Source organism: Trichoplusia ni, unplaced genomic scaffold, assembly GCF_003590095.1.
Source record: "Trichoplusia ni isolate ovarian cell line Hi5 unplaced genomic scaffold, tn1 tig00003229, whole genome shotgun sequence".
In the NCBI taxonomy this organism is placed as follows: domain Eukaryota; kingdom Metazoa; phylum Arthropoda; class Insecta; order Lepidoptera; family Noctuidae; genus Trichoplusia; species Trichoplusia ni.
The window spans coordinates 18,245-35,827 of record NW_020800356.1 but is presented as its reverse complement, the minus strand read 5'-3'; the positions used below and the strand labels follow the sequence as shown (position 1 = coordinate 35,827).

Genomic DNA, 17,583 nt, shown 5'->3' with positions numbered 1-17,583 from the left:
TTTTCATTTCATCTTCTTACTTCTTATAATTTCAATAATCAACAAAAACAAATCAAAATGCAGTACAACAGGTACTAAATTAATATACAAATACGTTACCTTGATTCAATCTTAGCAATCACTAAATCTAGTAAATAAAAGTACCACGATATACATATCTATATAAAATAATATATATCACAATCTCGACCCTCCGACGATCATTCTCCAATACTAGAAAATGTTAATAAATGCATAATACAATAATTTCGAACGCCAGTGGTCTTGTATTAAATGCTCCCGCGTCTAGTGAAGTCTAGATAAGTTATATATTAAAGAATCTACCTAATGTAACCTTAGCCTAATGTAATACATAGTCAATGACGCGGCTGTATCATGTACTTTATTGTTTGCCACGCTAAACACCAAACAGGTATATATTGAAGTATTTTAAGTTGATGAAACAAATAGCGATGTTAAGGAGTTAATAATCTCAAATATATGAAAGACTTTTTCCTTAGAATTAGTAGATGATGCAATCGATTAGTCAGCTTAAAATATTTCAAATACAACTATAAAGCCAGGCACCAAACGGCATACGAATACATGTGAGATATTACGATAGTACTAGATGTCATCGCGGGGTGTGTTATATGATTCGATGCGAAAATAACGCTTAACAACTACGTACTGTGGTAGTCGGGCAAACGTGGCAGCGGTTTACCATAAGACATGTTGCATGGTAAAATAAAATAGCAAATAGTAGACTAACTTCAGATAGAATAGCTCCATAATCGAATTAAGTTCGAGTGGCAAGATTTAATTCTGTTAAAAACAAAAGCTAGTTGTCGCTTTTATGACAATTAAAAATGTCTACTGATAAACCGTTTGATAGTATTCACACGTCCGGCAACAATAGTGAGTGAAGATAAAATATACAGAGCTTTAGGGCTAACTTTCAATTAAAGCAAAGCATGGCTGCGGACCGAAATAACATTAACCAATAGGATCACATAAAATTATTGCTCTGCTGTATTTATGCAATTTTATTGGTAGACTTCGAGTCTTCGTTCCACCAGCCACGCTTCGCTTCAATGGAAAGGCCTCACGCATCGCACCTAACATTTCCGGGTACCTGGGCAAGTGACATGTGCAAGAAAAGGGCCCTTACCCTTTGTACTCAAACGAAACCTTGAGATGTTCTCTTCAGGTTATCTGGTAATCCTAGTTTCTGAAAGGATGCTCATATATTTTGGATATGTCAAACCTTAGTAAATCACATCAGATGAATTAAGAATTTGACTTTAAACCGCATAAATAGTCGAGGGTTATGAAATTTATTATAGCGGCGGAGTGGGGGGGAGTGTCCAATAAACAGGCAATCTTTACATAAAAAGCGGCCAGATTTGAACATCCTTTCAGAATCACCAAGTCTTATTGGCGACTCAAAGCAGTTTCGTTTGCGTATAATCTTACTATGCAACATTAAAGTGCGAACATGGAGTCCTGTTCGTCCTTGTTGATCTGGCGGTGCCTGGGTGTAGGCAGGTTGGTGTTGGCGTTGGTGTTGGCGTTGGTGTTGGTGTGGTGTTGGCGTTGGGCAGCGTGTCGGCGGCGGCGGCGCGCTCCGCGAGGAACTTGTCGAAGTCGCTGCTGGTGACGCTCTCCGTGCCCAGTTAGCTTCTGACGCCGCCTGGGTTACATAAAATTAAAGAATAGAATCAAAGCTGCCGCTTTTATCCGCCAGTTGGCGTTGTTGTCGCGACAGGTTGTGAAGTATATCTGTCGAATTCAGTTGCCGCAAGCGTGAAAATAAACTTTTAACTTGATGCATTATAAATTAAAATTATATATTTGACACCACGTCCGTGAAAATATCGAACAAATATACTTTAAAAGCAGTAATTTTGCAATTACGTATAGTATAGTAATATACGGTATTATACTCTGTTCCGCCGCGCGTCCATAACTTCCAACAGTCTTACTTTAAGCAGTAGGCTCCTCCGACAGGTTTCACGTCTTAGACGAAGAAAAGTATATTCTTTATATACCTACTGTAACCTTGTGTACAGACATTTCTATATATTGTACCTTCTTTCTTCTTTCCATTATATTATATCTTCGTCATCTTCTCGCAGGAAACAAGTCTATACTTTTTTAGGGCTAAATAATATGAAATATTTACAAATGAGGTTGTGTCTACAAGGCTCAGTTGTACAAACAAATACGTTACTTAAGTTAAATTGCGTCAGATACCGATATTTTGTGCCAAAATATTGTGCGATAGTCATAATAATTGACAACTTATAACGCAAAATGAAATTAATGTTTTGAAATAATAAATAAATCGAGGTGAATGATAAATTTAAAGCATAAATAAATTAAACAAAATAAAATAACAAAAACACACCTTCTCCTGAGCAAGCCAAGCTGCTATTTCATCGATCTCCTTTGATCCATGCCCGATGGCTGTCGGAATATTATAAATTAAAGGTTAACACAAAAAAAAACTACATTTACACTCAAAAAACAAACAGCCCTATCCATTACCGCATAAGATCCAAATTCCCTCCACCAACTATTTCACACTTCATAGAAAAAATATTGAGAAGCAGTCAATTTAGAATATGACTAACATTCTATTTGGGAATCATAAAATAAAAATTATCATCACCATCTTTTGTAGATCTGGATAATTGTTAATTATATTACATTAAACAGCTACAGCAATTATATTACATTAAATTATATTATATTACATTAACATCATCATCCAATTTCAAAAGCTATATCAATCAACGGCCTTTTCGTCTATTACAAACGATTTATGTGGTGGTGTCTGTGATACAACGCCTTTCATGACTGAATAGACCGATACGAGAGCGACATATCCTACCACAGCCTTGACAAGAGAAGTGACTGGCCATTAGTATCGAACCTGCTATAGCATAAAGGCTATATAGGGAATAACAAATAAAACAACCTGTACAATCTCTGTCTTCAATCCTTAAAAAGCGTCAAACAAGCACCCAGACAAACATGTATGTATAGTTAAGTGTTCCGTACCAATGGCTGTCCTTGCGTGGCTCGCTGGCTGGCTGCGGACACCAGGCTGGTGGCAGATTGCTCCTCCATGTTGTCCGAGTAACTGCTGCCGCTGCAGATATAGTTTTATATGTAGACATTTTTTGGTTTTGATTTTTATAAAACGACTCCCTCACTAAGGAATTTAAGCCTTGTGTCGCGGGGAGTTTCACAAACATACAAATCTCTAATTGAAATGGATTTTTTATTTTTACTGTAGTAATGTGACTAGTGTATATCAATTTGTGAGTTTCTAATTATTACTAGCGGTCGCCCGCGGCTTCACTCGTTTGGGATATTGCTGTAGGTAAGGCCTGATCCTGTTTCTTTTCAAGTCAAGTAAAACGAAACCAAGACTATATTGTGTACGAAATTTCATGATAATGATCGGTTAAATATTTTTCGCATGAACAATAACGGACAAACGTAACAGACACTTACAGTCACGTTTATAACATTAGCAACATATTGGTAACATTTACCCGGTCTTGGAGCTCTCGTAGGTGACATTACGGGATTGCGCGAACATATCGAACTCGTCTTTAGAGCTAGTCGAAGTCTTGTCGGGCTGTGCGTCCTTTACAGCTGAAAAGGAAATGTATCATCATTGTAATAAGGTTGCTTTTTAAGGGGACTGTTCTACGTAACAGACAAAGTAGTGCTCAATGTATTGAAGAGATTCTATGGGATGTAGATGCTTTAGATACAAATTTTGATTATGAACCATAGACTTCAACAACACCCAGGCATAGAACAAGTTTCCTAACATTTTTAAGAAAGTGGATCTGGGTTTTGATTCTAGATGACACATTTATAATTACCAATTATTGAAGCTGACCATAAAGGTTGGAAGATATATTATTTTTTAATTTAAATACAAAGAAATAGCCAATCCGCGGTGAGCGAGAGTCATCATTCATCAATGCTTAACTTTCCTGTATCTATCAGTGGGACGCATATAGACTGGTTTTATTATAATATACATAAACATCTGCAATACTTTTGAAATTAGTAATTCTTGCAACTTCTTTTTACTTTTAGGTAATTATAACTTCAATACATTTGTTTTATAATTAAAATAAATAGTCATTATATCTCTACTTATACTGAAGCGGAGCGTTTTTAGTATTAATAGAGTTAATCAATAATAACTTACTGAGTTTAGCAATGTCAGGGACATCGTCATCGCCGAGATCGATAAGGGCGTCATCCTCGGGCTTTGCTGAAATTAAATATGTTGTGTATAAGTGAATCGATCACAGGTTAAACTACGCTTGACGCGGTTGTTCCAAAGATGGGTGACCATCTTTGTCATAACGAGCTCCTCCTTGTTTCGGAAGGAACGTTAAATTGTGGGTCCCGGCTGTTATTCCTACATCTTTGACAGTCGTTACAGGTAGTCAGAAGCTTGAAAGTTTGACAACTAGTCTAACCAAGGGTATCGTGTTGCCCAGGTAGCTGGTACTCAGCTAAATCCAGCTAGACTGGAAGCCGACCCCAACATAGTTGGAAAAAGGCTAGGTCGATGATGAAAGGTTTAATTAATCTCAATACCAATACTAAGTATGAGATTAATTTCTTTTTTTTTTTTGTTTTTCATCTGACCTTGTTATTTACCTTTGTTTGTTTGTAGTCTGTCACTATTACGTCTTAAATTATCATAATTAGTCGGAAATGACGTTGATAAGAAATAATTTCAAACATGCGTATATCAAATGTTAGGAAAGATAACTAAGTAGAGATAGTCTAGTAGAGTAAGATTATGACGCTCAGATAATTTCGAATACTTACGTGATTCAGCAGGTTTAGCGTTGGGTACTCCCATGGCAGCGCCTAGGATAGACAAAGGAGAGGCGGATGTCGCTGCATTTCTAAAAAAAGTTGATTCTTTGTTAAATACTCTAAATTTAATATTGACTATTTATTTTATTTGGAGACTTCCGTATGGGCGAAGAAAGGTGGATTCCCTTCATCTGGAAACCCTTCTGTTCACTGCTACAGTATTTCAAACAAAAAGATTCCACCAGACAAAATTTAAGGATTGCTGTAGCAAATATTATTATATTGCTATAGGGAGGGGGATTTCCTCATTGTAATAAACCAATAGCTAAGAAATCTACGATTTATGTATTGCGTAAATAACTTTCTTTAGGTTAACCTGTCACCGACTAAAACTTGCATAATAACTGCCAAGTGTAAATATTCATATGTGATAAGAATATTTGAGTAAATCCCGCAACAGAATGATTTAGTGAGAATCACCTCCCTTAATTAAATTATATATTTATTATTTTTAAGTAGGTACTTGTTGCTTGTATAAAGAATTGCAATTCATTGCCTTACACCTACACAAAAACGCGGATGACGTAGCACGGCGGTTCAGGTCTAGTCAGTAAAAGACACTACCCATTTCCTTCCCCGAAGGAGTATTCGGATACGAACCACGATAACGAATGGGCATTGAAAATTATTATTATACTAGCTGTCCCAGCGAATTACGTACCGCCTAACAGTCGATGATCACAGTGGAGACAAAATATTAAGGGTGGATAACCCTTATCACTTGGGGTTATGAAAGCCGTTTTGGAAGGGTACGGTAACTAACATCGTGACACGGGAACTTTATATATCAGAATATTTATTGTTTTTCACATCTACATCTTGCATATCTGCGGCCAGTCTATAGTAACAGAAAAGAGAGGTACCTGTTACTGGTAAACCGGCTGTGTCGCAGCAACACATTGTTGAGGCGGTCGTTGATGTAGAGCAGGTCCACGATGAGCGGCGACAGGTCCGCCACGCGACTGATGAGCTCCATCACGCGCGTCTGCATCGAGCGGAGAGTCTCCGCCAGCTCCTGGGGTAACAAACATCATTTAATTTTGTTAGTTTAAATTCAACTTCAAGGGATTTTTTCGGTAAATAATATCAAATGAATAATGGGGATATACATAACGTACTAGCAAACTCGGCAAACTCCGTTTCGCAACCAGATGGTATTACCGCTTTTCTGTTGAATTTTTTCCTGAATTTTCTTTGCTATAAACCTCACGGAGCCCGTAACCTTTGCAACGAATGCAAAACCGTGAAAATCGGTTCGTGCGTTCTGGAGTTATAGCGTCAGGAAGGAAAACCCGACTTATTTTTATATAGTAGAATGAAACTGTTTTTGATTTGTAAGGTTTCTCGTAAAGCAAGGACATCGCAAATTATTCCAAAGTAGTTTATTTATTTAAGTTTTACTAGAAATAATTTTACCAAAATGATATTATAGAAAATGACGACATTAGTTAACTAAGAGAGTACTGGCTAGGCTAGTAGCAATATCACAAACCACAAACGAAAATTATCACAAACCAAAAAAATAATAATTGTAAGGTCGTTTCATACCAGCTGCACTAGCGGACATTTATAATAAAATTACGGCCAACGAACTCCATATCAATTCTGTATTTTAGTATCTTGAACGCAATAATTAATTACAATAAACAACCTTGACACTCGAAGGCTGTGTTAGTGTTATCTGCCATTGAAATGTCTGTTCATTGAAACAATAAAATCGATTTTTACAGATAACAACAACAAACCATTTTTGGATTGTGGACATCCTTGTTTGAGGTATCTATGTACATAGTATGTTGGAAATGCAATACGATATTATGTCACATACATTTACTTTCAAGGTAGTCAGTCATGTTTGTTATCAATATAAATTACTTATGTCTACGCTTTCTAAAATACACTTCTTAGCAGGCATCGAACCGGCAACAAAATTTTTGTGAATTAAGAATAAATAATCTTTGCAATGTTAAGATTGCCATTCGACGATGTATGCTTTTAAAACAAATACAATCGCTTCATCAATAGATTTCTGTGTAAGGCGAGGCAAATAATGAGATTCTGTTATCCTACTTATTATTATAATCGCGATAGTCTGTATGTTTGTTTGTTCTCTTCCACATAACCATCACTGATCGGATTTAGACTTGGTACAGTTGATACACAGATTATTTATAACCAGGATTAACACGAAGGATAGTTTTTATCCCGATTTTATAATCCCGTGTGATCATTCTTTATCAGTAGCGACCAATCTCTTGGTTGAAAATAAATATACAAGTGTCTTATCTTTAAAACTAATAATTAAATACTACGAATTCTGATCTCAAATTTTTTAGTGATTTCTTAGGTTTACACGAAAGTTAGACATTGAAATAAAACTTACTTTTACGGATTTTATCGCGTTTTTTTTAACAAATAAATTAAATCGCTATAAAATCCGTAAAAGTAGTTGTATTTTAGTTTCAAAATGAATTCTTGGAGTTGAATTTTGAATGGTACTTACATCGAGCAGTTTGATGTCGCTCTCGTGGTGAGCGGCGTGCGGCTGCATGGTGAGCTCGTTCAGCATCTCGTTCATAACGGTGATGTTGCTCTCCATAGGGTTGCCAACTTTTTTTACAAGAAAAAAAGTATATTCAGGTCTATGAAGATTATCAAACAGTATTTTAGAAAAACGAACAGTATTTTATTTATTTATTGCTTTAAATACATATTTTTTTGAGCTTCTCGCACAACGTATTAATTCACAATCTTTTTTAAAAATTTCATATGCCTCATCACAATTTATATCAAAGTTAAAATAAATGAGGAGCTCGTTTTTTATTAATTTGATGGATGCTCTGTTTCTATCATCCCGCCACTTAGCATTCATTACTGAAAAAACTCTTTCAGTAAATGCTGAGGTGGCGGGAACAGAAAGTAGATATGAGACTATTTTTGTAATGTTTTTAAATTCTTCTGCAGTGTTAACTAATAAATGGCTCCATTTTTGGCCAGTACTCATTTCAGTAAAATTTTTGTCTTCTGATATTTTCTCATAAATTACTTTAAAATTTGTTAATTCTGAATATAAATCATCCATACCAATATTGAGTCTATATAAATTTAGATTATCTATAATTTTCTCAAAATGATCAAATGTCACTGCAGACTTCAATGACAAACAGCTAATTAAAGAAAGCCAATTAGTCTGACTGAAATCGAACCATTTCTCTAAATACAAATTAGCCTTTTCAATAAAAAGTATAAAGTTATTAATAGTTCTATTAAAAACTTCTTGGGAAGACTCTCTAATGGTATTTAAAACTTTTTTTGTTTCATGGCCAAAATAATTATCATTTTTTCTTTGAATTAGCTCAGTCTTTAAACCAGTCATAGTGTTATAAACATCTAAAATTGTTACATCATTTCCTTCTAATTTCTTAATTGTTTTATTGAAAACATTTAATATATGACTAGCATACAGAAGGTAACTATAAATAACTTTATTTTTAACATTATCATCTAACATTAATAAATTTTGAATAACCATTGGACAGTCAACATCCAAATCAACAAAGTAATTACAAATTGGTATCCAATTAAGCAAAATTGTATCAATCGCTGGTAAAAGTGACAGCCAACGAGTTCCTATGTGTCGTTTTATTTCATGAAACTCTCCTTCAGCAAGTGCTACAAATCTTTTTAATTCTTCTCTTCTGCATGCTGACACAGAAAAATGGCTATAGATTTTTAATATAATGTTCTCAATGTCATAATTTAAACAATTCATAGCATGTTTCACTGAATTGTGTACAATATGGGCATGACAATTTCCTTTTATTAAATCTGGAATAACCTCTAAAATGTTTGTATATAATGAATGATTATGTCCAAAATTTGCATTAGTATTGTCAGCGCTAAAACCAGATATTTGACTGAAAGGAAGTTCCAAAGACTCTAAGGAGTTTTTAATTGCTGAAAACATACCATTGGCAGATTCATCTGGATTTTCATAAAAATCAATTAATTTTTGTTGTATTCCACTTTTAGGGGTAAAATATTGAACTACCAGAGGAAACAATTTAATATTTTTTTTATTGGAGGCATCAGTTTGCAGACAGTAAAATACATTGTCTTTATTTAACTGATCAATAACAGACTGCAAGGAATGTGGGCCAAGAACTTCGGTCACTAATGCCTCCATTTTTGTCCTAGCCAATCGTAAGTTAGTGGCTGTTTTGGAATCAACATAGATAATCTTATTTAATTTGATACTACAGTCCTGGCTATTGTATGATAAATTATGCTTGACAGTATGGTATGTCATCGCTAACTCAGCCGCTGCTAACTTGGTATCTTCATTAGAAGACAAGCCTGATGTAGAAGCAGAAGTTTTAGGAAAAAACTTTTGTAACAATCCACTAGATTTTCTCATTTCCATTTTTGCTTGGTGTTTTTTGCTGGTCAAGTGTTGTTTAACCTAAAAAAACGGAAACGAAATATAGTAAAATAGTTACCTAAAATATCTTATTATTTAAGCAAAAATTGATAAGTGGAAATCAAGCAAGATGCAAACGAAAGTTCCGAACCTGCCCAACACCTGCGTGAGAAATTGTAAATGTTAAAGCACACATTTTGCATTTAGCATTATATTCGCACAGTGGATCACTCGTTAACCAGTCATATTGGCATTCCCATTCGTGCTTATATTTTTGCTTTACCTTCGATAGTTTGGCTTTCTTTCTTGGCGTTGTAGGAGTAGTGTCACTATCACTTTCCATCTTTTGTACACTAAGCTTATCACTACAGGGTTCACTCCACACAAAAAAACGGTTAAATATTGATAACGAACTTAACGTAGTAGTAATTGTAACATACACGAATGACATGACACTGACAGTCTTGAATATTTGTCACTGACAGTGACAGTAGGCACACTGACAGTGACAGATTCGTTCAGAAACTTAGTGTGATTTGATTTGTTTTTAGCTGCAGCAGTGAGCGCGCAGTGAGCGCCCTCTGTCTGACAAAAAAAATTTTTGAGCGTCTGCTTCGATGCTGAAAACAGTATTTTTGTATACTTTTTTTTTGTAAAACAGTAAAAAGTATAATTTAGTGAAAAACAGTATAATACTGTTTAAAACAGTATAGTTGGCAACCCTAGCTCTCCACCACCGTCAGGTCCTGGCGGAGCTTCTTGTTCTGACTCTCCGTCAGAGGCATCTGCTGCTAATAACATTCATAAATTAAATTGTTGACCTTTAACAAACGCTTCAAAGGTTATTCTAAAGTTAGATACTAAATTCGAATTAAAAGGCGCATTAAAAATTTAAAAAATAACAATGCAAACACGCAATTCACACAAATTACAATTCTTAATTTGAAACAGAATACATGCAATATAGTAAACCGTTGATTAGTGCACAAGGACTGTGACATTATACAACGCATAAAAATGAATGTTTGTTTAGATATTGTAAAAATATTTTTCACTGTACGATATTTAGATTGAGTCTAACAAGGATATAAGCCATAGCTACACGTAGTTATGAAAAATACACAATAATTCGCGGCAGATATTTAATCAAAATCGTTTTAGCAGTTTTGTTTCTATAGGCAGTAGAATTGACAAAAATACTTACATTGGCTGGTGCTTGTTCCATAGTAGAATGACTCGGCGAGGTCTGAGGGATGATTTGCCGCTGCGGCGACTCGGGAATAGGCTCCGGCCCATCCGGCACGCTCTGGACCAAACAACTCATTTTACAATACGTTTCAACTTTCAACAATCTTATATACTAGACTTAAAGAACAGGTTTCAAGCAGCTTTTATCTCATAGATCCTTATCTAACACTTAAAATATACTAACAATAGAATTATAGACATTTGTAAACGCGTCATCTCATTAAAAAGTACACCTTTCTCTTTCATTTATATATAAACGAAAAGTGATGGAGATATGTTTTAAATTATTCGCGATAGTTGATCAATAAGATGATTGTATTAAACGGGCTTGTGGTCATCTTGTCCGGTTGTTTATCAGAATGTTAGAGATAACGTTATCAGCTAATTTGCATGCCGGTAGTTCGTAAACAAACAACATTTTGATTTGCTAAGTGGTTCTTAACAGAAGGATCTAGCAAACGTAAATTGTGCACGAGTATTTATATTTAATATATTGTATTTAAACGATATACACTTTTCAGGGTTCTGTACTATAGGGTAGAAATGGAATTCTAAATATGTCCTAAATGGTTTTTCTTTAGGCTATTTTTTAGGAACCTTTAGTATTGCAAAAAAAAAAACAGTTACTTATTATAATACGCATTTTGTGAAAACTAATCAATTGAATCTGTTCTCTCATCTATCGCTCACAATAGTGGTTGACTAAAAGACCAACATCGCGACAAAAACAATTTTTTTTATAGTTTTTGTAGCATAAGGTGAAAGATAAAACCTTCTTGTACTTGTCTAGCTCTAAATAAACTGGCTTGTTTCATGAATAATTCTTATACGAATACCATAAACTTCTATTATTTATGTAGCTCAATATTAAAGGTGCATAAGTAGGTCAACTCACTTTAATTTTTCGATAATCGGTATCTTTTCCATGTAGTATTTTAAATAAGGCGAAAGGAATTTAAATTGTGGACTAAATGAATGAAAATTTATAAAAAAAAAACTGGTTAATCGTTATTATATGTGAGCGGAAGATTTTGGCTACCACTTTTGGCTTATTTTCAAGAAACACACTCAAGTCCGTTACGGATTATAATATAAAAGTTATCATAAATTAATGTACAATAAAAAATCCATTTATATTTATTAAATTAAACCAAAGTCAATAGCATCTGAGTTCCAATAAATATTATCTAATATATAAAATTCTCATGTCTGGCTCGACCGATTTTTTATTCCAAAACAACGTTTGAAATGGGACAGTTATGTTAGTTACAATCTATGACGAATGCCATATAAGAAAAAAGTAAGATCTATCATACTGTTATACTGGCTATACAATGTACAATACAAAGTACAGGACCCTCTTTATGTAAGAGTTGGGAGATATCAATACAAAACATACCCGTTGCGGTGTGAATATAGGCGCCATAGCGTCCAAATCGGTCATAGGAAACTCAACTCCTTTGAGACGCAACTCAGAGTAAACTTGTGTGACTCCCTGGAAAAAAAAGTAAACATAAAGGTCTTCTTTCACATAATCCCTTGAAATAATCACTAAGTGAAGCTTTTGTGGTTTGGATTAGGTTTCACACGAGAAACGTGAAGCTAATATTATTTTTCTTTGTATTGTAGAATGTAGATTGTAGAACACAGTCCGTTAGAAAGTATTCTTAGGTAAATATATAATCAATTCATGTTTAATTCATTAATGTATTAATATATGTAAAAAACTAATATTTAGTTCTTAATAAGAAAAAATAATAAATTACAATATTAAAAAAACCGCTCACTTAAATGGATTTAAATTATTGTTTTTTTAGTTATAACGGCAAACAATATTCAACAAAATATTTATTACGTCTGGAATATTATAGAAAGGTTATTGTACGAAGCATAAATAAAATACTTTCGACTATTCGGTTATAAAGGACGGCCATTTAAATACTGCGATACCAGTCAATATGAAAGGAACATTAATATGAACAGTGCAATGTTTCATGTCATTATTTAAGTAATAGTCAATGTCATTTTATAATCGGACCTATTCACGCGATTGAACCATTTGTAAAAACAAACAAATAAATAAAAACTATTCGTTAGTCTTTATAAGCCACTTTAGATCTTAAATATTATGACGATTATTAATCCTCTGTTTCTTGTATTACTATCGTCCGTTTTTAGCCAGCCATTTCCAGATTCGAAACGAAATTTTATTTTGAATTGAATTAAATTTCGAAAAGTAAAAAATAACAAGCTTTTTGAACATTACTTACTTACAGTTTAATACTTTTTATAACAGGACTTAAAACATTGCAAAACTAGATAGACATTCCGGTATTCGATCAAAGTCGAAACCATTTTCCTTTTGCCTTTTCCTTATTAAACATGTATTGAAACAAAAATAATCTAATAGAATAATACACTACAATAAACAGCTCGCTTTCCTAATCTCTCATACATGACTGGACTATTGATTAGATTACGTTATAATCTGGTTTATATATACTTACAGTATAATAAGATTTGCTACTCGGGACAATGAACTAAGAATGTATAGTGGTCCTAAAACCGTCAGAGTGACGGCTGAGTGAAAGAGACGGTGCTTCATGTTGGAATATCTTTAGCTCTTTCTGTCACTGAAACTAGAATTGGTGCCTAGCCTTCAGGTGAAATCAAGATGAATTAGCTGTGTAAATACGGCAAAAATTGTCCGGTTGAGTGGAAAACGGTGATATACCTGTGTAGGCATGTCTTTGGCTATTTCTTTCAATGACAGAGCAATTCTTAAATTGCCATCATGCTGATTTTACAGCCCAAATCGCCAATGATAATCATCTGTAACCTATTTATCTGAGCCCTAATTCTGCTATTTACAATTTCCGATGAATTAATGTAAATTAGATTAAATTTAAGACTATTCGTCTCTTAAGCATTTTGCCAACACAATAATTGAAAATTCTTTGTATAAACATTGAGTGTGGCGCCCCGTACAGACATGCAATTTTTTATTGTTTTAAGAAATGATTAGTGGAATAAGAATGTAATTTTACTCCATTCATTCATCGGTAATGGTATGTAGCGGAATTGGGCCCTGTAATGACATCATTCCTAACAGTGTGATTTGAATTATCTTCAGTATAAAAAGTATATAATTAGTCTAAAATATAACGTCAAGGTCTGATCTCACGTAGTAATATCATTGAAGTTGTGGAAGGGAGGCACCGTGTAGTCTGCTGTCACGCTTCCACAACTTTTAAGTTACTTTCAATTGAAAAGGTGCGGACCACCACGTTATACAGAAACGGAATAAGAATTGGAAATATTTCAATCAGGCAGACGAAACATTTTTCCGGAAATAAATATAAATTTTCCTCTAAACCAGCGAAGTGTGCTGTGTGGTGTTGTGTGATTATTAAAAAACAATGTTTTTGTACATGTATAACTATTAAGTGTCCTCAAAACATTATTTGTATGAAATATTTCATAACAGCTTATCTGTCATGTGCTATCATTTTATCAAAGCGATATCATGTTTAGCTAACAACAAGAGAATAGAGATATCTTTCAAAATTATTAAAAAACATTCAATAATACGTCACGCTATATACTTACTTTTAAGCTTCTAGAATTTGGTAGTTGTATAGAGCGCCGATGACCAATACAATTGTCGCTAAATTGATGCAAGCTCAATTGAAAGTTATGACCTCTCAATCACTGAGTATTAGGCAAATGGGCAGACAGCGCTCCAATAACTAGACACAAAACTATAAGCATTGTTCTGTTTTGTGACGCTCGGAAATCCGCTGTTTACTGAAATTTCCTTACCTAACTCATTACTGTATTTGTATAATTATGTGTACAATAATTACTTTGAACAATCGGCAAACGTTACATGGTTATGTTACAATATTTGATTTATCCTATCTATGATTCATGTCATTTATCTAATCAGGTGATCGCAGGCTTTCCCTGTGGCGTGCGTTTATCCGTGTATGGCTTGTTTAATATTCTGAAAGTTCGGACACTATGTTTTTGTTTGAGTTGCAGCGGGTATAAGACAATACAATACAGTCGCCAGGAAAGTTTACTTTAATATTGTAGTCGCCATAAAGTTAGTAAGTATTCATTTATTTAAATTAGGATCCTAAGTAGCACTTCTTGAAGCTCAAATTACATTGGACAACACCCCATTTTCGTCGCTTCCTAATTTCGCCGATAGAATAGGCAGAAACACTCTTTTTCTTTAAGCACTTATCACGAGAGACCTTTATCACTCTTTACCTTGCGTTGTTTTCAACCGTCACATGTTAACAACATAGAAGCCGACGTTACTGAGACAAATCCTGTCTCTTTTATATTCTCAAAGTAAAGAAAGTACAAGAGTTTTAAATATGGGATATATTTTATTAAATTATAAATATCTTACCTGCATATCAGGGGTAGTTTGGAAGGCGTCTGCCCAGCACTGAATGAGCGAGAGAACCTTTTCCTGCACCACAGTTGGTGGATCGTTTTTAGGCCCAATTAGTTTTACCTAGACAAAAAAAAACACTAATATTATAAATGTATGTAACTGTTTGTATGTGTGCTACTGCTTTATCTAGGATATCGATAAAATTTGGCATGGGGGTATTTGACACCTTAGATTAACACATAGGCTACATTTTTTCGACTTTGTTAATGGAGGATAATGTTTTTGCATCTAGGCGAACGGCGCGCGGCGGCGTCGCGAGAAACAGCTAGTACGTTAATAAAAAGCAGGAACTTTTAAAGGAGGATTTATAGTTTTAATACCTAATTATGATTATTGTGAAATTTTCGAGAATATTGAGCCCATTGCCGTAGAAATTTTACGAATAAAAATTTAAACAACAATATATTCAACTATGTTATAGTGACAAACATATTATGATACTTTGGAATTCCTATCTCACACCTACCCAAACATGTAGGTAGGTATGTTTTTATATTAAGAAACTAATTTAGTTAATTTATGTATATTAATGACGTGATCCATTTGGTAACAGAAAAATAACTTGTATCTAATAAACAAACTTAAAATATTCACAAAGTACAAAAATAGTATTGACAATATATTAAAATGTTATAAAACCTGTAAAATTAATATTTACAACAGGTATATTATAACAATACCAGCCAATTAATGTACCACTGCTAGGCATAGGCCTTCTCAAAAATTGTATAAGCAGTATATAATATATAATCTTGATTATTATGATGCAATATATCATGTTAATTTATGTAACCATAATAAACAGTTATGTAAATTATGTACTTCTGTGTCTTTTATGCTTTGATATGTATGTTTATGTATAAATGTCTCATACATTCTCATATTACAGAGCAGTCATAACATAAGGTATGTAATGAATGACTCATGGGATTCATACTACATACACATAACTATTTGTATGTTTAAAGGTCCCTACATAATATTATATACAGTACATATATTATTTATAAGTGTACTAGCTGCCCCATGTCCACTTTATTTGAAGGTGTGTTTCGGGGTTTTATCTAAGCTAAGACAATTAGAAATAATGTGGCTTTTTATAGGTATTACACTCCAAAATCAGTTCCAGCGCTTACCCTCTCCTCCCTGGCTAGTCACACTGAGTTTGTATAAAATATAGGAAAAAGTAGTATGAAATTTAAACCGTCATAGGTTTTACCTTATAACTGTTATAATTTATTTTAATAGCTACCCTTTTTATCCTGTAGCGGCACAGATCTTATCATGTATTCCACGTTTTTTTATCAATAAGCGAAGATCCAAGTTACCAATGACAAGTCTTATATGAATATTTATAGACTATACAGCCTATAGTAGTTATCAGCAACAGGGGAGTTCATTCATTCACAAATGATTCAACAATGCTTGGAAATTTTCATAACTTGTTTTTTGGTGTAATTAGATGTCACAATATTTAATTTGATAACATCAACATTTGTCGGTTGACCTACAAACCTTAGACTTTAGTAATTAATAGAGCAGATAATATAATCTTAAGTGAATAATTAATTTTGTAAGTACCTGATGATACTAATTAGGAAAATATACTTGTCATGGTTTGTGTATAGCTACTTATCAGAAGTATACAGAAGTGTACAATGACATTAAATGATTGTTTGATAAGGCACAATGTTATTGTCTGCTTTGTTTTAATATAGTTATAGAAAACTTTTTGGTGAATACATCTTGACTTACCAATTCAGATATAAACTCCTTGCTGCACACCAATACATGAAAAGACTTGCCACAGTTTTTAACACAGGTTTCGAGGACAGTCAGTGTGTACATCACAATAGTGTAGTTCTTGCCAGCACTCTGAGTCAACCTCTTCCTTATAGCTTTAATGGCATCTTTGGGCCCATCCGGAGTGCTATTTATAATATCACATATTTCCATGTTGAGTGCCCAATTTTCTGACGGCAGCGATCCATCTGTAGCTTGTTCTGAAACAATTTTTCATCACGCATATCATAATAAAAGGGTCAAAGTAATTAACACCTGTTTAATAAAACGCAACGCAAACCTTCTGTCTCACAAATACAATAAAACAATAGCAATAACAGTAAAATTACTTAACGCTGAGTTATCATTACACCACAACAAAGAGAAATTTGATTTTCTAGTGCGCAACAAAAAGAAATGGACCATAGGGTACGATAACTACTTATTTCAGACGGCTCTAAAGAGTTATAAATGTTTATTATCTTACCTATTTTTTGACCCACCGGCGTAGAAAAAGGATTTCCTACACCAAAGAAAGACATCTTTGGAAAATAATCAAGTATTTATCAAAATGATTTCACCGATTTCTCTTGTCACCAAAAACGCAATTCACAGACTAAAAACACATAGCAGCTGTCAAGAGTAACAAAACAGTTTACGTTCAGAAACGGTCTTAAGTGATACTGATCAATGTAAAAATTATGTGTTTTGAGAAAATTTCATTCACAATAATTATTGTATTTTACTAGGTAGGCAA

The 17,583-nt window shown here is 33.8% G+C and overlaps 1 protein-coding gene across 1 annotated transcript; it reads right to left on the bottom strand.

Annotated features, from left to right (window-relative positions):
* Window positions 1-1,018: 1,018 nt before the first annotated feature.
* On the bottom strand, window positions 1,019-17,451 carry LOC113507821 (TOM1-like protein 2). The gene is given in 17 exon segments (XM_026890750.1): window positions 1,019-1,574; window positions 1,577-1,654; window positions 1,657-1,672; window positions 2,390-2,430; window positions 2,433-2,448; window positions 3,046-3,136; window positions 3,546-3,648; window positions 4,220-4,285; window positions 4,855-4,934; window positions 5,769-5,920; window positions 7,409-7,515; window positions 10,047-10,110; window positions 10,530-10,631; window positions 11,973-12,068; window positions 14,997-15,104; window positions 16,800-17,047; window positions 17,314-17,451. Coding segments are annotated over 17 exon segments (1,533 nt in total). The 5' UTR covers window positions 17,369-17,451; the 3' UTR covers window positions 1,019-1,464.
* Window positions 17,452-17,583: the final 132 nt, after the last annotated feature.